Source organism: Octopus sinensis, linkage group LG3, assembly GCF_006345805.1.
Source record: "Octopus sinensis linkage group LG3, ASM634580v1, whole genome shotgun sequence".
Classification (NCBI taxonomy): domain Eukaryota; kingdom Metazoa; phylum Mollusca; class Cephalopoda; order Octopoda; family Octopodidae; genus Octopus; species Octopus sinensis.
This window is the reverse complement of record NC_042999.1, coordinates 124,863,594-124,886,925: the sequence shown is the minus strand read 5'-3', so window position 1 is coordinate 124,886,925 and position 23,332 is coordinate 124,863,594. Positions and strand designations below refer to the sequence as shown.

The following is a 23,332-nucleotide window of genomic DNA, read 5'->3' as shown; positions in this document are numbered from 1 at the left end:
TATGATAAAAAATAAAAAGATTTTTTTTTAGTAGCAATGAATTAAGCACCAGTGAACATTGAGGTCGATGAAATAGGTACCAGTGAAACACTGGGGTCAAAGTAATCGACTAGTCCCCTCCCCCAAAATTTCAGGCCTTGTGCCTATAGTAGAAAGGATTATTTTTATTACAATTATTACTTACTAGTTTTACTGCAGAAGAAATAAAATAGTAAATCTTACAACTAAAGAAATGAAAAGCATAAGATTATTGCAGAAATGATAAATAGGGATAGCTGCTTACCTCGTATCTTGAACAGTGCTTCTTGAGCAAGCCGGATGGGCTCTCTTAACACTAAAGTTTGATTCCAGCATACTAAATAGCCATTGAAGATCAGGCTGAGGATTATCAAGATAGCCTCCACTAGCCACCAACGACTTTGATATACAGGTTTATCTCGGCTGATATAAAACAATAAAAATACATAAACACTTAAGAAAAATAGCAGATAATGTTGAAGACAAAAGAATAAAAGATGACATTCTAAAATAAAAAGTTCTAATTATAGTTTTTAGCTATGTTTCATATTCTGACTGTTAATCAAGGTACAGAATTCCTGTGTTTACATGATTAGAAGTTGAGTAGATGAAAAATGGGCTCATAGGTGACAAAGACGATGATGGAATGATGACATCAAAAACTGGATGGGGAGGAGCCTGGCAAAGTGAATATCAGCAATATGAGACTGCAGTATGTGGTGAAAAGTAGTAGTTGTTTTAAGCATTCAACCTTTACACATGATGGGAATAGTCATTAATTCATTGTCTGTTTAGCATTCCAATTGCTTTATAAAATGTAATGCTTATTTATTCACATTGTTTTGAATTGACCATAGCTTTGAGATTTCGATGATGTGACTTTATTTTTAGAATGGCATTGTAGGGTAGGTGAGAGAGGCCAGATCTGGTTGATCTGAAGATAAAACAGGCAGAATATTTTGGCCAGGTATGGTTGGTTTAAATGCTAAAGGGTTAATGTTAATAAGTTTAAGTTATTTACCCAAACCATATACTGTTGACTCACAAAGTACTGGTACCTATGGGAAAAAACAAAGAAAAAGAAAACACCACTACTATCCCAATTCCATAGGATTGCTCATTCTAAATACAGTAACCAAATTCTCACTCAAAATTACACAACCATCTTAGAAAAAGGACTCTTTGAAATAATGTTGCTTGGCTGCAGCATATCTTGGAGAAAAAGTTGGTCATAGTTGGAATCCTTTTGACCATAATCTTCTTAAGCAACAAGTACAGTTGGCTTGATTTTAATACTTCCTATGGAACTTTTAAAAAAATTATTTTGTGCAAACACCTAACAAAGTGCTTTGCACTTAGTTGTTTGGAAGAAGTACTTGTATTGAGACATGGTTAAAGGGTAGAAACCCCCTTTGGTCATGAATGACCATGAGATTGCACCTAGAAAGTTCCCCTCTGAGGCACAAGTCTGGTCAAGGTTGTTTATGGAAGATCAGCAGCTGCCAATGCATACCAGCCTCCTCTGTCCATGCCACTGATGTTATCCAAGGGAAAGGCAAAGGTTGATATAGCTTGGCACCAGTGACATCAGATCTCATTTCTACAGCTGAGTGAACTGGAACAATGTGAAATAAAGTGTCTTGCTCAAGAACACAACATACAACCCAGTCCAGGAATTGAACTCATTACCTCATGATTGTGAGCCTGATGCTCTAACTGCTGACACATGCACCTTCAATGAGGTTATTCACCTAAATATTAACTTAGGATTTACGTTGCTTTAGCTTCCTTGATTTAAGGAAAATTATGTAAAGGCATATAGTGGTTAGTGGTTGGGCTCATAATCATAAGATCATAGGTTCCTTTCTTGGACTAGACAGTACAGTATGTCTTTGAGCAAAGCACTTCATTGTACATCGCTCCAGTCTACACAGCCCAAAATGAGTACTGACTGAGTGCTAGTGCAGCCCTCTTTCCCCCTACTTGTCGCAACTGGAATGTTCTGTAGAGTGAAGTGTGGGGCAAAGGCCTGAGAGAGTGTCTATGTCTGTTAGATAATTAAGTTAAAATTAGATAATTAAAACACAGTGAAATCATGGTCCATACTACCAGGTCATCTTCATAGATGATGGCTATGTTTTTTTTTTTAAACTATCAAAGAATTGTCACTTAATAGTAACAACTATTATGTACTTAATAGTGATAATTATTATGCACTTAATAGTGATAATTATCTTAAAAAGCTTTGTGATGTTGTGTTAGAATTGCTTTGCAGGTTTCACAATGGTTGACAAATCTTTACTCACCATGACTGGTGAGATTGATATAACAAACAAGCTTCACATACTAACTTACCCATTTGTCCTTCCAGAGAGAGTCAATAAAATAAGCATCAGTCAGTTACTGGTACTTATTTTATTCACACACACACACACACACTGACGTCATCTTAAATATTTTACCAAACTCCTCACCTGCATTACTCAATTTTTTTTTTTGTTTTCAAATATTTATAAAATGTATGTACATTGCAATACTTCAAACAAGTTACAATCACAAACCTAATGTACTGCTTATTTTAATAACACTACCTGGTCTACAGGTGTTTTTACCAGAGTTCACTCTAATGGAAGTAATTAGACTACATCCCCAGCATCACAGTCACGTTATAATGACTAAAGCCAGTAAAAGAATATGCAGGCCCATGTCCACAGGTAAGAAGAAGGCTGGGGATCTGATCTGCAAGAGTTGTGCAGAAAAGTTTCTGGCTTTAAGAGTGTTGTGAAAGGCCTGGTTAGAGGCCTAACCTTCTGAATTCTTTTACAGAGCTTAGACAAAACTGAAGGACCACTGCAATAAGTGTGTGAATCTGTGAGGGGGAATATGTTGAATAAAATAACTGATCCACCTGTATTTTCTTTTACTCAAAGCCAGGAACTTTTCAGCAGCTCTTCATAAATGCTTTTAAAAGAGTGAACTCTGATAATCCATGCACCAGGTGGTACTTGTTTTATTGAGCCTCTCTTAAAGGATGAAGAGCTAAGTCAATATGTGAAGCTTAGTATTTGCTACATGAGCCTCACCAGACAAAGTAAAGACTATGGATTCTGTCTATTCTCCACTGATTGACTTATAAGAACAAGTCCCAAATCTGTTCTATGCTTTGTTTTAGTTGTAATTAGATTTCATAAATATAGAGAATGGTTTACTTCCAAAATATATTAAGTATATGCAGGTATTTTGAAAATACCTCACAAAGTGATGATCATGCCCAGCATAGATTGCCCTTTGGCAAGGTATAGTACCCATTCAGCCACCCTGCCAGGGATGCGGTGAAGTCATAGGACTGCAGCATGGAGGATTGTGAAGAGGTAGTGGAAGAGCTCAACTGAGCCGATGGTGCTTCTTATATTGTTGCTGAGTGGAGGAATCCTAGAAGATCTAACATTCAGGATTACCAAGGTCTATTAAGAGAGTAACTGCAACACATCCATAGGGGTGGTGTCCATAGCTGTGTAATCAGCTAATGAAAGATTTGCTATAACTCAAGCTCCCAATTCAAATTCCTAATAATGGAATTGAATGGCAACAAAGAGGCATGGGAAACTGCAAAAGCAGCATGACTGGAGAGAAATATGTATGCGAGATGTGAAAAATGAGTATATTTAGGTTAATTCCTTGTTATTGCTATATTTGATGCTGTAGTTCTCTACTGCATAATAAATGAAATGATAAATAGATAAACTTTAAAAACAAGTACTTTTCTAGTACATTGATTTCTCACAACAGATTGGGATTAAGTTATTGAACTCCAGCATTTGACTGGTAATTATTTTATTAATTCCAGATTAAAGGAAAGACAAAAACAAAAAAAAGGCTAACCAAGATTTGAAACCAGAATATAAAATTATGTAATAACATATTGCAAGACATCTAGCCAGCACTACAGACTTCCCTGAACCACCCTTATTTTTCTAATATAGGAGAGGCTAGAAAGTTTCCTAACTGTCTGTCCTGGATGAGCATTAGCAATCAGCCTATTGAATCAGTCGACAAAAAGGCTTCATGCTACCTATTAATGTTCAATTTGTGTTTCAAGAGCAGTGTCACTTCAAGACAATAAGAATTCACAGTGAAGAATCTGTAGCAAAATATCAAAACATGAGGAATAATGAAATCCCTTACTTGAATAATAGTTAAGGGGTTGGCAACAGGAAGAGCATTCGATCATAAAAACCTTTTCTCAAATTACACTCCTTTCAAACCCATGCTAACATAGAAAAAACAGGCATTAAACAAACGAATGATCTACAAGAACCATTGTCAAACAATCTATCAGTTCTCTCACATGATTGGAATCATTTATGATGTTTGTTATGCAATTCTCACAGAAAACCACAGAAAACCGATACAGGCATCATGCTGATGCAAAGTTTTATCCCTCTACCTGCCTGATCTATTGCCATGTTACTTCACGATGTTTCCCCAGAATGAAACTGAAGCTACACTGAGGGAGCAGATGAAATTCAAATGGAATTGCAGGCAGTATTAGATTGCTTTCAATAAAAGGATTTTGTGATGCTTTGAGATGTGGAAGCTATGCTGGGATTGTGGTACACATTCTCGAGAGGATTATTTCAAAGGAGACAACATCCAAAATATAAATAATATATGAAATACATTATTTACTGGAGTATTGGTGTATTTACCTTTAGGCCAGATTTGGAAACTTTCTGATACAATCTCATATTAATAATTGAATAGAATCCTATTAAGCCATTCTTGTAATCTTAAGGAAGGCTGAATTACATTAACAAAGCATTGTTAAAAAATCAAAAGCAACTCATTTCATTACAAGCTTTGTCATTAATAGTGTTAATAAATATAAGCAAAAATTGCTTTCACTATGTTGAATTAATCAACTAGTATTATCTTCTTGCAACAGTCACAGAAAGCAAAACTTGTTTATACGTGAATAAATGAAGTGCTTTGTCCTAGACCTAAAAAGAAACCTTTCTTTTCCAATTTCATAAAGAGATTAATCAAATTATCAAGCTCTATTGTATGTGCTTTTATTTACATTTTGTTTTGGCTTATTTTCAAGTGCCATACATACATTTCCTTGAAGTGAATCAGGAATAGTAGTCAGATCTCACCTATAACATCTTGCCATCTTTAAAAAAAAAAAATGCACTAGATATGTAGTCTCAGGTTACTAGATAAACTATGTCCAAAATTATAACAGGGTGGACAGCAAGAATGCTGGTGATCAAAGGTCTGCTTCATCAGAGCTGACCAGAGGCTAAACAATGATAGCAACATTTCCCGGAGATATGATTGAACTCACAGCAGATTACTGCTACTCACAGAGTCAACCTCTGTTCTATGGGCATTTGTAGAATGGGTATTTGTTACTTATTTCAATAAAGATAAACAAAGTGAACTAAAAATCATGAGTTTACTTATCAGGATACCATACAGGTATATAGCTCCTTTTCATTGTATTTATGTTTATTTTTCATGCCAGCATGCATTGGATGAATACTTATTAGCCAGGCATTGTTTTTAAAGCTGGATGCCCTTCCTGTCACTGGCCCTCACCTGTTTTTCAAGGGATTTTAAAATTCCAGTTGCGTTCATTTAGTGCATAGCTGGTGGACGATCTGCTGACAATGAACGACAACATTGTCTATTGCTCAGTGCAGAACATAAACATTCACACTTACACACATATGCACATTTTCTATATATATATATATATATATACACACATACATACACACATATATGTATACATACATACACATGTACATGCATGCACACACACATACACACAAATACGCATGCATACAGACACACACATACCATCATTTTAACATTCACTTTTCCATGCTTTTATTGAAGCATGGATTTTATTGAAGCAGATTTTCTATAACTGGATGTCCTTCCTGTTGCTAACCCTTATCTGTTTCCAGACATGTTTTCACAGAATACTGCAAATGAAGGATGCTACTCACATGTTGGTAACATTTGTTTATCACCATCATGTGATGTCTAGATATGGAGGCAGTCAGTCAGTCACACAGAGACACACACACCTACACATATGGGTTTCTTTCAGTTTCTGTCTACCAAATTCACTCACAAGGTTTTGATCATCCCAGAGTTATAGTAGAATACACTTGCACAAGGTGCTCTGCTGTGGGATTGAACATGGGATCTTCTGGTTGAGAATTAACCTTCTTACTACACAGCCATGCCTGCACACACATGGATAGATAGACAAATGGGTATATATAGATATATTTATAATAGACTACCTGTGACCCGTTGGGTCACCAGGAAACAGTTTCCCAGCAATGGAGTTTTGTTCCATGGGTTTTTTCTTTTCAAGGTTATTTTGCATGCTTTCAAAGAATGTGACACAGAAAGGTTAAAGTTTCTTCCCTTTCAGGACGAAGTTAAATTTGGAGCATTTTCCCACTATGCACCATTTTGGGTATTCATCTCAATAACTACTGCTCCGATTTACGTGAAACTTGTTTCATTTTGTTCGTATTCACATTTCAGGGTAAAGTTAATTCATAGTATTTTCCCATTATACTTCAGTTTGGGTAACATTGCAAGTAAGATTCAAGCTGACTTTTAATATTTATAGATGACAGGCTCTGTAGAATTTCCATCTTCCAAATTCACTCACAAAGAATTGGTCAACCCAGAGCTACAGTAGTATACACGACCAAAAATGTTGCCAGGGATACTGAACCCAAAATGACGACATTCAGAAGTAAACATCTTAACTACCCAGCCAAGCCTGCACATATAAGTGTGTGTGTGTGTGTGCATGTGTAGTTGTTAAACACACATGCACACACACTATATACTTGGCCTTCACTTCAGCATCATTATTATCATTAAAGTGTTCTTTGTCTAAGCTCTTTGACAGAACTTAGACAAAGGACACTAAAATAATAATAATAAAGCTGAAGTGAAGACCAAGTATATAGTGTGTATGTTTAACCGGCAAAAATATGACCAACCCCTAATACAATGATATCTGTTGCAACACACAATTTCAGCATCAGCAATCTTGCAAAGCAAATACATAAATGTGTGTGTGTGTGTGTGTGTGTGTGTGTGTGTACACATACACAAACACATACATTTATACATAACCTTTTAATTAGTTTATGTAGCTCATGTAAGAGTTCCACTTCCCAAAACAGCATATCATTTCCAGTTTCTCTCTATATATGGGCCACCATTCTATTCCCAGTTGTTTATTATGAGATCAAAGCTCTTCAATATATTTCGATTGTATTTTATATAAGAGCAAAATGGGAAAGCCAATAAGTTCTTTCAGTAAAGCACAAAAGATTATAAAGTGATATTTTTCTTTTATCTCTCTCTCTTTCTCTCTTGAGATTTCAGCTTTCATTTTATAAAGGAAAAAAAAGAGATTTCTTTGACAAAATAATTAGAGGAGGAATGGCAGGCAGCATACATTACATATTTTAGCAAGATCTCAAGAACTGGTGATGGAAGAAACTCATGACATAGTGGGAATACTTGCAAGAGAGGAATCTCTGTAAAAGGAACCAAAGAGCCAGGCAAAGGTATTAAACCCATTGATGGATGGTCTACCACACAAGGGTGATATAATCATCATCATCATTTAACATCTGCTTTCCATGCTGGCATGGGTTAGACAGTTTGACTGGAACTGGTAAGCTAGAGAGCTGCACCAGATTCCAGTCTGATTTGGTATGGTTTTTACAGCTGGATGATCTTCCTAACACCAACCACTCCAAAAGTGCATTGGGTGCTTTTTATGGGCCACCTGCATGGGTGCCATTTACATGACACAGGCAACAGCCACAACTATGGTTTCACTTGGCTTGATGAATCTTCTCAAGCACAAAGCTTTTTATAGAGCAGTGTTATTTTTGGACTCAACTCCTTGAGTTCTACTATTAACCCTTATGTTAACATATTTCTGTTGAACTACACTACTTTTGTTTTAATTAATTTTGAAAATAAAAAATTTTGTAAAATAACTTTATCATTGTCAATCTGGTATTTGGAACATAAATTAACATCAAACAGGAAGTTTGTATCCTAGAACTAGGGGTCGTCTCAGGCAGGTTGATATCAAAAGGGTTAAAGGAGTTTTTAATTTTTATATCTTGCAAGTTACTTGGCAATCTCACTTATACCAGTGGCATGAAAAAAGCACCCAGGAAGAAGCACCCTTCAAAGTGGGTGGTATCAGAAAGGGCATCTAGCTGTAGAAACAATGCCAAAGCTGACATTGGAGCTTGATGCAGCTCTGTGGCTTGTCAGATCCTGTAAAACCATCTGACACATGCAAGCATGGAAAATGGATATTAAATAATAATAATAATTATTATTATTATAATAGTGATGATGATCTTCTTGGTCAGTGAGTTTCTCATAAATAGAAACTTTTACACATGAAAAAAGAGGTGGTGGTGGGGAAAGACACAAGCAGGTGATCCAGAGAAATTATACAATTAATGTAGTGGTGGATCTCCATCATTCAACACTAAATCACCTGCTCCTGAATTAATATATAAGTGGCTGAGCATTCCACAGAAATGTGGAATGCTCAAGCATAATTAGTGTAACACGTGTGTGTGTGTCATGTGTGCCAAGGGTGCATCATTTGATTTACAAATGCAATCCACTCAATGAGATTCTATATAATTTCCATCTATCTAGTTACACCCACACAGTATGAGTTCATTCAAGGCTTTAAGAAAATGACATTTACCCAAGAAACCACAGAGTGGGACTGAACTTTCTGGCTATGAAGCAAACTTCTTCACCATTTAGCCAAGCTATTCTTACTGAAATGCAGATACAGTCAAAAGATTAATATTTGACATGTTTTGCTACTCTAGTTACAACTTCAAAAATACAGAATTGTTACTCTTTTTCTGTTTTCTCAGTATACAAAGAAACATTAATAAATAAAAAACAGAGCAGTGAATTGGCAGAAATAGTAGTACTAGATTAAATGTTTCATCATCATCATCATCATCATCGTTTAACGTCCGTTCTCCATGCTAGCATGGGTTGGACGGTTCGACCGGGGATCTGGGAAGCCAGAAGGCTGCACCAGGCTCCAGTCTTATCTGGCAGTGTTTCTACAGCTGGATGCCCTTCCTAATACTGCAATATTGAGTTCAAAACCCACAAAAGTTGACCTGGTTTTTTCATTCATCTGGAGTCATTAACCTTTTAGTATTCAGATTATTCTGCCAAATATAATTCTTAGTTACTTACATGTTTTGAATTAATCATACATTGAAATTTTACTTATGTGATTGTATGTTTTTAGTATAACAGTGTTGAGTAGGTGTGAGAGGCTAAATCAAGCCAGTTCGAGCATAAAACAGGTAGAATATTTGGGCCGTATATGGTTGGTTTAAATGCTAAAGAGTAAGAAAGAACTAGCAATATACTGAAGTCAATCAAGGTGGTGAGCTGGCAGAATTGTTAACACGCCAGGAAAAATGCTTAGTAACGTTTTATCTGTCTTTACATTCTGATTTCAAATTCCACCAAGGTCACTTTACCTTTCATCCTTTCGGGGTTGAAAAAATAAATACCAGTGGAGCACCGGGATTTATTTTATCAATTTACCCCCAGCTCTGAATTTACTGGTCTTGTGTCAAAATTTGAAACCAAAATTCTGAAGTCAATAGTGTAGTTGACAAGCTTGCTTAGCAACCATGTAGTTCTTAGTTTGATTTCACAGCATTGCATTTTGGGCAAGTATCTTCTACAAAAGTTTTAGATTAAAGGCTTTCAAAGTGGAATGTGGCAGACAGAAACTGAGTGGAAGACTATGTGTGCAAATGCACATGAATGCATGTAGGTATGTGCATGTGCAAATGTATCTTTCAGTGATGTGTATTGGCAAAAGAGGTAAACACTGGTAAGAAAACTGACAAGTGGGTACAAATCAAGAATTGATAAATAATATTATTCCATAGATCATGGATCTCATATGTGTTTCAGCAGAGGAAGGTTTTATACACACACACACACACACACACACACACACACACATAAATACATATGTATACATGTACATACATCAGTCTATACACACACACACACAATTATAATGATTGAACTAGTGTCAATTTCATTATATGGAATTATCTATTCATTGAATTATAGTCAAAGTGAATGAATACTCCATTGATAGATGTAACAGTGGCCTGATTTTCAGGGGGGGGAGAGAGAAGGAGGAAGAGTGTGTTAAATACAGGCCTTGGAAACACTGGTCCAGTCCATCTGATAGGACTCCACATTCAAGGTTTGGGTTAATCAGTGGATCACCCAAGGTACCAGTCAGTGGGATTGAACATAGCATACTGTGATTACAAACCAAACTTCTATTTTAACTACTTGACCATGCACTGAAAGTTCATACAGCAAACATAATACACACTGTATTTTCCATTTTCTGTTGCTGTTTCTATTTCTCTGATAAGGCATTCATGTAATGAACAGTATTATCATCAACATTTAAAATCCATTCTCCATGCTGGTATGGGTTGGACAGCTTAACAGGAACTGGTTCCATAGTCTGTTTTGGCTTGGTTTTTACAGCTTCATGCCCTGCCTAATGCTAACCACTTTAAAGAGTGTACAAGGTACTTTTTTTGCATGGCACCAGCACCCACACCAATGCTTTATGTGAAATTGAACAATCCAGAACACTGAGGGGCACTTTTTCAGAAAGTGATCCGCAAAATTCATGAAAACTTTATGGACATCCAAATGTATATTTTATTTTTCATCATGGACTTGCTTTGGTCAATGAACTGTGGCCATACTGGGGAACCACTTCAAAGGATTCAGATTAACAAATTAACCCCAATGCTACCTTTTTTAAAAATTTTAAGCCTGGTACTTTTGCTATTGGTCTTTTTTGCTGAACTGCTAAGTTATGGAGATGTACAACAAAGCAACACCAATTGCCAAGCAGTGGAATGAGGGGACGCACACACATACACACACTCACAATGGGCTTCGACACAGTTTCTCCCTACCAAATTCAACCACTAAGTATTAACTGGCCCAGTGCAACAGTAGTTGCTACACTGGAATTGAATCTGAAACCATGTGCTGCAAAATGAGCTTCTTAGCAATGGCAGTACCTATTTATTTTTAATTGGACTGTAACATATTAGGATATAAAACCTGCTGTGGATCACCAAAATTTTGGTATTGATATCTGGTGTATATGTCTAATCAAGAATGCATTACAACTACCACCATTATCATCATTTTACATGTGCTTTCTATATGCTGGCATAAGTGAGACAGGTCCAAAACCATTAGATAATATGAGAGAGATAAAAAGTATAGGAATTAGGTATTTATAAATATAGCTATGGATAGGAGAGCTGAAATTCCAGAAACTACATAATAGAGTTAAATATTTTACCTCAGCACTAAACCTAATAGTCTATTGGTAGTTTAGTGCTTGTAGCTGGATAAAATGGCAATAAACCAGAAAACTAGAGACTGAAGTTTCTTTGCAGTATAAAGTTGTGTGTATATGTGAGTGAGTGAGTGTGTGTGTGAGAGAGAGAAAGAATAAAATAAATAGTTTAGCATCAATTAATATTGGTTTATGCTATATCTATTAGTTCCAGAACATTCTAAGTTATGTTATTAATGTGCTGTTATTAAATAGATTACTTGAAATGTTCAAGGGAAATATCAAATTACTTCATCAATGGATTGGATATAAACTATCATTATCTCGACCATTACTGAAATAATAATGTTTTTCTTGTCTACATAATGTTTTTTCTATTCCAGCATATAAGTAGGGTGTGAAAAATGATCTAGGAAATGCTGACCTTTTTGTATATTTTAAGGAGAAATGTTTTCCACAGATATCCTTTTCTACAGTTAACATGGCTCAACTATGAAGTGGAGATTGCACCCTTATTCAGCTAAGCAGACTGAGATGGAAAACATGTGCTTGCTTATGAACATGACACAAACACTGATTGTTTACTTGGCTTTTAATTTTATCTTATGGTCAGGACAGAAGGTGGGAAGTGGGGAAGAAGATATCTTCAAATTAGAGAGCTGGTCTGAAAGTTTGCAACAGAGTGGACTTTGCTAAATGCACCCAAGGTGCTAAGTCAGTGGTTCTCAACTATTGTCTATAGATTTTGTTAAAATTTATCTGCAATAAATTGGTTATCCTTCCACTATATACAAAATATTTTTTTAAACAATTCCTAATAATATTTAATTATAAAAATATAATAGGATTTTTTTAAACATCGAATGGCTAAGATGGTCCATTTGAGTAAGACAGAAATCAAAAGAGTCCATAAGTAAAAAAATGGTTGAGAAACACAGTGCTAGGTGATAGATTCGGTGTACCACCTAAAGTAAATTTGAACTCAGAATGCAAAGAGTCAAAAGAGATACTGCAAAACATCCAGTCCAACATTCTTACAATTCTGCCAACCAGCCACTTTGGATTGTTTCTTTTTTTTCTTTTTTTTTATTATCAATTCTGATAGAATGCTTAACCCTCTAACAATGAAATTAAATTTCTTGGTTATTCTAGTAATGTTAAATATCTACTAAAAAATAAAACTGGTATTTTCTGCAAGTCACATTGTCTCAGTGAACTTGACATATCTTGACAAGAAATAGTTTCCAATATAACATTCCTCAACAAAAGATAATTTGTTATATAAAACCACTTTCTGCAGTTAAGTGTAATGAAATTTTGAGTGGATATCTCTGAATTCTACAGTATAAGGGTTAATGTAGAAAGAGAATTTTTTCTCAAACTCCTGGCTGTTTTTAGAATAGAGACTATATGTTTTTGAAATTTCAACTTTCAGTGCAACAGAACATACAAGTGATGATGATCAAAATATTCTTTTATGAGTTTTCTCAACATGACAGATTTACACAAACAGAAGTGATTGGGGCAATTGAACTATATAGAGCTGTAGCAAAGTTTGAACTCATAAACCAGAACTTCAGCACTGTAATACCACAAGCAATATAAATTTAATTGTGCTTTTCAAATTTCATATCAATCATATTGAGAAACAAATAAACAAATAGAAATAATATTTAACAACAAAAAAATATACCCTCCCCAAAAATAAACAAACCAAATAAAATGGCAAACTAATAAATATATTTTCTGAACAAAGCACATGATTAGTAACTATGTTAATCAAATATTCAATATTATTTATTGCTTTATCTAGAATGCTGTAACTACTGGTTTATCATGAGGAAATATTCCTAATGAAGTTACTGATATACGATTAAACGTACTGAGGAATACTTAAAAAGAATGGTAAAGTAGAACTAGCAATAGTACCCTTTTGATGGGCAGAGAAAGCAGGGTTTGTTTTTTTTGTACAAAAATGTAATGATATCAAATTAAATGATTACGATGAAGAGAAAGGAATGTGGCAACTTCAGAACATCAAATGAAAGCAAAGTTAGTACATTTTTGATGGTTGAGAAGAACTGTTCTAATAAATATCCTCAAGTGAAAATTAATTGTAATCAACCAATATGAGGGAATTAAAACAACATGTTTCAAACAAAACCACAACGACTGAAATTCTCTTGTAGAGTAAGGTGGTGGGTAGTCAAATTGGCCCTAGTGCTTGACTGGTACTTTATTTTATTGACACTGGAAGGAGAAAAGGCAAAGCTGAGTTTCATGGTATTTGAACTCAATGTAAAGTGTTGGAATAAATGCAAGGTATTTTGTCCAACATGTAGATGCTTACATGAACCAACTGTCCTTGATAACTTGATAAATATCTTAGGCACAAGGCCTAAAATTTGGCAGGAGGGGTTGACTGATATAATAAAGTCCAGTACACAACTTGAGTCAATTTATTTTATTAATCCCGGTGGGATAAAAGGCTAAGTTGGCCTTGATGGGATTTGAAGTCTGAATGTAAAGTACCAGAACAAATACTGCAAGATATTTTATTTGATACTCTAACAATTCTGCCAAATTCACCATTCTAATAATTACTACATATGTACACAATTTTATACAATGGAATAACTGATTAAATCAGTAACAGTGTTATCATCATTGTTTTAACATTCACTTTTCCATGCTCATATGAATTGGATGGAATTTGTTGAGGTAGTTCTACAGCCAGGCGGCGAGCTGGCAGAAACGTTAGCAGGCCGGGTGAAATGCGTAGCCGTAATTCGTCTGTCGTTACGTTGTGAGTTCAAATTCCGCTGAGGTCGACTTTGCCTTTCATCCTTTCGGGGTCGATAAGTTAAGTACCAGTTATGCACTGGGGTCGATGTAATCGACTTAATACCTATGTCTGTCTTTGTCCCTTCTATGTTTAGCCCCTTATGGGTTATAAAGAAATAGGTATTTAATTAATGGTAGAGGAATATGAACCCAGAAATGAAGTCTGATACTTCACAATTTCTGTCCACTCAATTTCCTTCTTTTTACTAATTTGGGCAAGAGTCCCAAAGCTACAAATGTGATTTTATATACTAATACAACAAGCATTAGATCTTGTGAACAGCAGCATTCTTCATTGACAAAGAAGCCAATAAATCCTTTTATCAAGAATAATAATTTCCAACATAAGCACTAAACCATAATTTGAGTAAGCATACAGTTAATTAGAACAACCTTAGTATTTCACTGGGATTAATTTTAATGGTTTTGGATAAATAAAATGTAAAGTCAACTTTACAAAGTCAAAGGATAACTGAACACCACAAGTCATTTTGTCTGGTGCTCTACATATCCACAAACGGAAGTAATGAAAATTTGCAAACTGTTAATACAATGGTAGCTGCTGTAGTTCCAAGCAACTAAGTCTACAATCTGGTTAAAATTTTACAAGTTGAAGCGAGTTCAACTTATGCTATTAATACCTTTGGTAAAAGTATGAACATTGCCATTCCTATTTATCTTACTTCTAATAGTTCTGACCCTCAGGTTTATCAGAAGAATACGAAAGAAACCAATATACTGAATCCTACATAATACATTATAGCAGCTACATACTAAGCTTGTGTAAAAGAGGACATTCTGCACTTTTAGGAAGAGTTTTATGATAATTAAAAACAGCATTTAGCAAAAACAATATATTTTCTAAATTTAAAGAAATGGCAGCGATTTATTTTTTCTATTTGTTAATCTGAAGAGGAGAGGCATTGTTCATAGTCATTTCTAGCCTTCTAATCCCAAAAAGATACCGATTTTAACTTGGGATGTTTGTGAAAAAGAAATTTTCAACAATACCCGCATTTTTTCAATTGAAGATAACTCCTCTATAAACAACTATCACTACCCTTGAAACTGTTCAAATAAAACCTCTTGATTATCTACTTAATTGAGTTAATCCCATTGTTATACTTGTCTATCTGTCTGATACATACACTGATTTCTGCTGTACCCAATTACCCTTTGAAAAATAATCCCTACTACAGTAATCTGTCAAAATTATTAAACCCCATACAAACACAATACTTATTTATCTTCAGTTCTCAATCCCAGAGTTTGTTTATTTATTGATGACTATTACTACTAGATCAGCTTTTTTGTTATATTGTAATATTCTTGGACAAAAAAGTACTTTAACATATCATTCATCAGTATGTTTAAACACTAAATAGATTGAAATTAAATTTGTTTCCTGCATTTTTGCAAATAAATACATTACTTTACAAGCTTCATAAATACTTTTTAAATTAAAAGAGAAATCATAAGGGAAAACAAAACAAAAATAAACAAAAATCATTTACTTACTCCTCTTGGTATCGGTACTCATAAGCCCAAAGTAAGATGATTGCGAGACTAAATAGGATCAGAAAACTTGTCCAATGCAAAACTGACTTCACATATTTATGGTTGAAACAGTGAAGTTGATCTGAGATTTTCCGTGATCGAAGTGCATTTTCTGCAAACTGTACTTCATTTAGCAGTTCCTCATAAAATGTTAACAGAGCATGTTTTGTGGTGAACCCAACTTGTCCCTCTTGAGGCTTTTCACCACATTTAGAATGGTTGGAGCCCTCCTCTTTTGGAGAAACAGGGTCATGACTTGGCATGGCACATCTGAAAGTAAAATAAAATGATATACAGAATAAAAAGTACATAATGTTCTTTTTTTTTTTTTTGGAACAGGAGATCTCAAAGCACATAGAGCTATAAATAGTGTGTAAAAATTGGGTTAAAAAACATGTTGAATAGAAAAAAGTTTCTCATAGGTAACCTTCAAAGGGTTTTTTTTTTTATTTAATGTTTTCCTGAAACTTATAAATTCTTATGATGTCAACAACATTAGAAATTAGAAATACTCAAACAGAAACATTTTATTCATTTTTAAGTTGCTTTTAAGAGCATTTTCATAAAATATCTTGTCGCTTTCAAATATATTCACAAAACCTGACATCTGAAATACTGGACATAAACCAACGATTTAAAGTGGAAGAACAAATGGAAAATAAGTGTGTTAATGTATATTTAAACAAAGGATAGTATTTAAAAATAACAGCCTTATTTTAAAAATAGGGAAAACAGAAGAACAAAGTAAAGCAACTGGAGGGAAATTGGATAGGACGTGTGCTCACCAAGAGGTGGAGCTGCTTAGGGAAAGAATGAAATGAAAGTAGTCTGTAGGCAAGGAGCATGGAGGTTAACTTGAAATGACCAAAAAGTAGAGGTGAGCAAGGCTAGAGACAGGGAAATATAATACACATGAACAGTTACTCTCAATCGATTGAAATATAAATGTACTAATACAAGATGTCTAGTTATAGAAGACAGAGCGGGTAAATAGATAGGAATGATGTGTGAGGTATGTTAAATATCCTTCAGGCAATCAGCCAATTCGACCAAACATGCCAAAAAATAAATACACATAAAATAGTATTTATATTGGTTTGATTTACTCAAATAAAGAAGTCGAATAATCCAATGTTCATTTATAACACTATAATATACATACCTATTTCATTTATACTAAATATGAAGGCAACAAGAATATTTATAAAGAGGTTATATGAAAGGCTATAATAAATAAAAATGTCTAGGAAAACATATTTAGTATATATATATATATATATATATATATATATATATTATATATATATATATATGTGTGTGTGTGTGTGTGTGTGTGTGTGTAGAAAACATGAAAAAAAAAACCAGTATAGAAATTTTTAAAATGTTTTTTGAAGATATGGTAGAGATGAAGATAAATTTGTATTGCACCTGCTAGAAACTGACATAACTCAATAGACAGTTTATTGAAATTATTGAAGATACTAACATTTAAATGGAACAGGTGCATTTGTGATTAGTCCACAAACAGATTATACATACATAGGTATGCATGTATCTTCCTTCTCTTTTATATTTTATATATATATCAAATATAAATTAAAAACAGAACACAAAGGATGTATACATATATAGAAAAGGGAAGGAAGAAGCAATAATAAATTGTTTAAAGTATTGTTGTCTAGTTTCAAATGTAATAGAACAATCTAAATGCCAAACAGCACAGCTGCAGTATCATCAACATCATCATTTAACGTCTGTTGTCCATGCTGGGTTGGGTTGGATGACTTGACCAGAGCTGGCAAACTGGAAGGCTGCACCAGACTCCAGTCTGCTTGGGCATAGTTTCTATTGCTTAATACCCTTCCTAATGCCAACTACTCAGAGTGTAATGGGTGCTTTTATGTGCCACCAATATCTACCATGACTGCATTTTTACTTGGCTTGATGGGTCTTCTCAAGCACAACATAATGCCAAAGGTCTTGGTCATTGCCTCTGTGAGACCCAACATTCGAAAGGAGCTCAACCACTTTGCCTCCACGAGGCTCAATGCTCAAAAGGTGCTTTTTATGTGCCACCTACACAGTTTCTGGTTACATAACACCAGCATCAGCCATGACTGTGATTTCACTTGGCTTGATGGGTTTCTCAACTACAGCATATTGTCAAAGGTCTTGGATACTAGTCATTGCCTCTGTGAGGCTCAAAGTTCGGAGATCATGCTTCACCACCTCATCCTATGTCTTCTGGGGTCTACTTCTACCATAGGTTCCCTCTACAGTCAGGGATCGGCACTTCTTTACCAGGGCTGTGGGGTTGGAGTTGTGGAGTCAGAAACATTTAAGGAGGAGGAGGAGTCGGTAAAACTATACCAACTCCAACTCACAATATCTTTATTCTTTAGTATAAACCATTTATATATGCTTACTCAAAGTACAAGCGTATGCATATGCTTTATGAGATATGTAGACCACAATCACTTAATTACATAAAGAGGAGTTGTAGATGCCAATAGTAGGAGTCGGAGTTTAAATTTTTTGTTTTGACTCCACAGCTCTGTTCTTTACACAGTTGTCCTCCTCCATATGCATCACATGGCCATACCAACACATTTATCTCTCTTGCACACCACTAACTTTTCTCTCAAGATGCTTACATTGTTCAACATGCACAATGACATTGCACATCCCTGTGCATGTTTGAAATGCACATTCAATGTGCAATGTCAGTGTGCATGCTTGACAGAGTATATATGTGTGCGTGTGTGTGTGTATGTATGTCATAACTAGCCAAGAGAGCATAACAGCAGTGAAAAATAAAATATCAAATAAAAAAAAATCAAACTATGCTACAAGTAAGTTTCACTTTAACTAGTTAAGTAACGAAAGTGGTGTTGCTAGAATATTGTGGGTATGTGAGCAAACATGCTCACGTATCCACAAACATTCATTAATAAAAAAATAAATATAAATTACCATTTTGTAATGAATCAAATTACTGAAGCAAACACCCAATAGAGCTTTGTATATTATTTATTTAAGACAGATTTATTGGAAATATCATGGGTATTAAGATATGTCAAAATAAGCCATATCAATAAATTTTAGGTGCAAAGAAAATAAATAAGGAAACATTTGCAAATATTTTGAATTCCTATGGAAAGTATCTTATACTCATTTTACCCATTCATTTATTCACCACAGCATATTAACTGCTTTTCGGTGCCTGATATGGGTTGGATGTGACTGCAATATGCTTTTGTTCCATGACTATCAATTTAGTACAGTGTATTTTATAAGGCTTTTAGCTTTGGATTTTATGACTAGATAACTTCAATATTGGTTTCAAATTGTGATACAAGGCCAAAAGTTCGGGAAAGGCAGTAAGTTGGTTACATCGACCCCAGTGCTCAACTAGAACTATTTTATTGACCCCAAAAGGATAAAAGCCAAAGCAGACCTTGGCAGAATTTGAACTCATAATGTAAAGATGGACAAAATGTTGCTAAGTGTTTTGCCCAGTAAATCAATATTGATTTCTAACATAAGCACAAGACATCAAATTTGAGGAATGGATACATATTTTACCAAGCTTTAAAGGATTAAAGATGAAGTTGATTGTGACTGGATTTGAATACAGAACATAACTAAATACTACAAAGAATTTTGTCTAATGCACTAATCATTCTACCAATCCATTAAGTAATCATTATCTTGATATCGAAATTAGAGGTTTTTCTTTCTTCATATTTGGAGTTTTTCCCACCTTCCATGATGAAGCCACTGAAGGATATACTCACAGGCCAAGTATGTACATTTAAGATCTTTCTTACATAGGCCTGGCTGTGTGATTCAAAGTTTGCTTCTCAACCACATGATTTGGGTTCAGTCCTACCACATCATGGCATCTAGGGTGAGTGTCATTTATGATAGCCTCAAACTGACCAAAGCCTTGTAAAAAGAGTTGGTTGACAGAAACTGAAAGAAGCCCATCATCCACACAGGTTTGCATCTCCTTATCTTGTAATCACGTAATAGTTATAAATGGGCATCACTATATAAACAGTGATCCTGGTTTCCAATCTTCTGTGCAAACATGTCAGGCCTTAGGGAAGTATCTTGCATGGAAACAGAGATGAGAGTTGGTGACAGGAAGGGCATGCAGTCATAGAAAATATACCTCCACAAATTCTGGTTGATCCATGCAAGTATGGAGAAGCAAACATTAAAATGATGATGATGATTATTATATACATGCAAACCAATGTTAAAGAAAGTATCATGCCAGGCATACAAAAATAAACTTGAGTGCTAGACTTAAACCACTACCCACTTCAAATGCCACCACTTGGTCATTGGGTTTCTTTAGCAGGGTGCACTATTGTTTTTTGACCAAGTCTTTCATACAATGTTTCTAGAATACTATTCTGGGAACTGCTTTTTTTTCTCTCCACTGTGCAGAAGTTCATGGACACCATTCTTTTTCCTGTGACTAAGCCATATGAAAAATTTAATAATAAAAACAGAAATATCCTCAAATGTACAGTATTTAGCCCCAAGTCAAAACTGAACAAGCAAACTTATGATCAAAAGCATTCAATCTGTGAGCATCCCATCCTTTTTTTCAGACAAAATGTATTTAGAATTAAACTATCTGCTCTAGCATGTCCAGCAACTGAATAGCAACACCCTCATTAGTTTGTTCAAATTATACAAATTACAGCCATAATTTACTGTCATAAAATATTTCTTCCTTTGATTAAATTTTACTCAACATTTACACAACACATCAACTATAAGCCTAATGAAAGGCATTAAGAAGAATCGATCTTCAACCCTATCACATTTGAATGTTAAACTAATAGGTGTTGAAGGAAATAAACAATAGATAATAATGTCCATCTGCTATAAGAAGTGAATTCTCTGGTGGGAATACTCATGAAACTGTGCAATAAAAGTTAATGTTTAATCAATTTTGTAATAACTTGCACCATAGTAGTGACCCAGTTTGTTTCTGCATAAGTTTGATAGGTCTTAATAATGGTTTTTTTTTTTGGTTTTTTTCTTCTTTTGCTTCTAGCCTCAAATAAGTGAGTAAACCAGTTTAATAAATAACTGAGATACAAACTTAGAATTTCTAAGTCACTTGCTCAATTAAAAACAGCAGCCAATTCTTCCTCAAATCACACCTAACAGAAAAAATGTCCTTAATGTACAAAAAGATGGGTTAGTCATAGCTGGAATTCTTTTAGCCCAATGTCAGTTCTGATCAAGCTGACCTATGAATAAACATTAACAACTGAGAAAAACTTAACTATGCAGTAAAAGTATCCTCAAATATACATACATTTTGAGTGTGAGTGTGCATATGAGAGCATGTGCACATGCACATATATATGTAGCAGAAACATAGCCCCTCTCAAAGAGGACTGGCAGCTTCAATAGCAGAAATCATCATTGTAATCTTGAAGTTCCTTCTTCATAGACCAGGTTTAGATCCATTGAGAAGAATGTTCCCTGTGCATGCCCTGGAGAAGGCCAACCTTGTTGAGCTTGAAAATTTGAGCTGCCACAAGTTGCGAAGCTTATTACAGGCACTCCATACCTGTTCCTTATACATCAGGAAGTCTTTCTTATTGTCAATAACTGAGGACCAATAGGATCATAGATTTAGTAGGCAGGAAATGACATGCTATTGTTTTGTTTGAATCCACACTATATACCTTAATCTTGAGGACGCTTATGTAAGATTTATTGTAACCACATAAGATACACTTTGATTTGAAATCTTGGTTGTCTTTGTACAAATGGGGGTAAAGAAGATTGATAAACTACCATTCAGCAAAGGTATTAGACAAAATGATGAGGTTCTCTTCTTAACTTCCTGGCAATGTAGTCGCTTATCCTATGTTAAAAGATTTATTTTTGCAAGAAAATATGTAATAATTTCGCCATTAAACTCTATGGAAAGTTAATTATTCTTTAAGCTTGTTTTTTTTTGTTCTTTGACTATATTACAAAAAATGAGAGACCAAGATGTCTAAATGCATAAGTGGCAAATTAATTAGTATATAATTTTATTTGATTATCAACCTATCTTAAGAAGTGAAAATATCTTTAACCTTTTAGCATTCAGAATACTCTGTCAAATGTAATCCTTATTTATTCACATTGTTTTAAATTAATCATACATTATCACATAACTTCAAGATTTCAGTGATATGTTTATTTTTAAAATGATATTGTATGGTAGATGTGAGAGGTCAGATCAGGCTGACTTGACTGTAAAACAAATAGACTATTAGAGCCAGACATGGCTGGCTTAAATGCTAAAGGATTAAACTTATATTTTGGGGTAGAGACTTTATAACCTGTTTTAACACAAATTGGCCCACAAGTGCCTTTAGTGAAGTCCACTCTATTGCAAGTCTTCAGTCCAGGTCTCTGGTCTGAGAACAACTTTCTCCCAACCATTTTGCAGACCCTAAAAAAGATCATTTGCACAACTCCATCTCCTATAAATAGGCCACAAAATACATCTACTCTATGTTTTGATTGGTTGCTCTCTGATATTATTATTCACCTTTTTTCAGGATGTGTACATAGTTTCAGACTGGTTTTCAACTAAAGAAATTATACTTATTCATTTAATTGCCATTTTATTAAATTTTATCTTAAGCATACTAACATCACATGACCAACCTGACTATCAGAAGATGTTACACATTGGTCACAATGTGCTTTGCATTGTTTTAGCCTTTTGGACGATGCCACCCCACTGGGTAGGTGAGCAGGCCAACCCCACCATTACTACCAATCAAAAAAGGTGCTGGAGCAATGTGAAATGTAGAGTTTTGTTCAAGAACACAATATGATATTCAGTCTGGGAATCGAACCCATGATCTAGTGATCGTGAGTGCAACAGCCTAACCACTAGGCCACATGCCTTCACTAACACAATGAAGGAAAATTAACAGCATGAAACAGTCAGTTCAACTAACATCACGAACAGGTTTTTCTAATGAGCCAAAAGAGCAGCTTCTAAGTCAAGGATGGGGACAACCCCTCCCCCAGCCCACACTTCTTGCCCACTGAAAATAATTTCATTCATATTTGAAACCACTCATTGATGAAGTTCTTTAAAACCCATACAAAATTAAAACAAAAGAAAAACCCAACTTAAACATTAAGAACAAAGCAATTCAATACAAGTTGTTATTAATTTGATAAGAGTATTCAAAGCATTATAATTAAATGGTTAATTAATGCATTATAGCATTATTTTTTTGTTAATTTTATATTGCATAATATTGTTTAGTGTGACTGTGTCTGTATCTTAGAATTTATAAAATTTTTATAAAATTAAAGACTTTTTTTTTTGTCTCAGAATGGCTGTAGCCTTACACGTTCATATGCACTTGCAGTTCACCT

General features: G+C 34.6%; 1 protein-coding gene across 3 annotated transcripts in view; it reads right to left on the bottom strand.

Moving 5' to 3' along the window:
- Positions 1 to 23,332, bottom strand: part of LOC115209188 (transmembrane protein 94) — a 92,232-nt gene that overhangs the window by 46,860 nt on the left and 22,040 nt on the right. For all 3 annotated transcript variants that reach the window (XM_029777433.1, XM_029777435.1, XM_029777434.1), the window contains exons 2-3: positions 15,866 to 16,174; positions 284 to 441 (exon numbers count right to left, since the gene is read on the bottom strand). In XM_029777433.1, coding sequence (XP_029633293.1) covers positions 284 to 441; positions 15,866 to 16,167 — 460 coding nt within the window. In that variant the 5' untranslated portion in view covers positions 16,168 to 16,174. The remainder of the gene's footprint in view (positions 1 to 283; positions 442 to 15,865; positions 16,175 to 23,332) is intronic.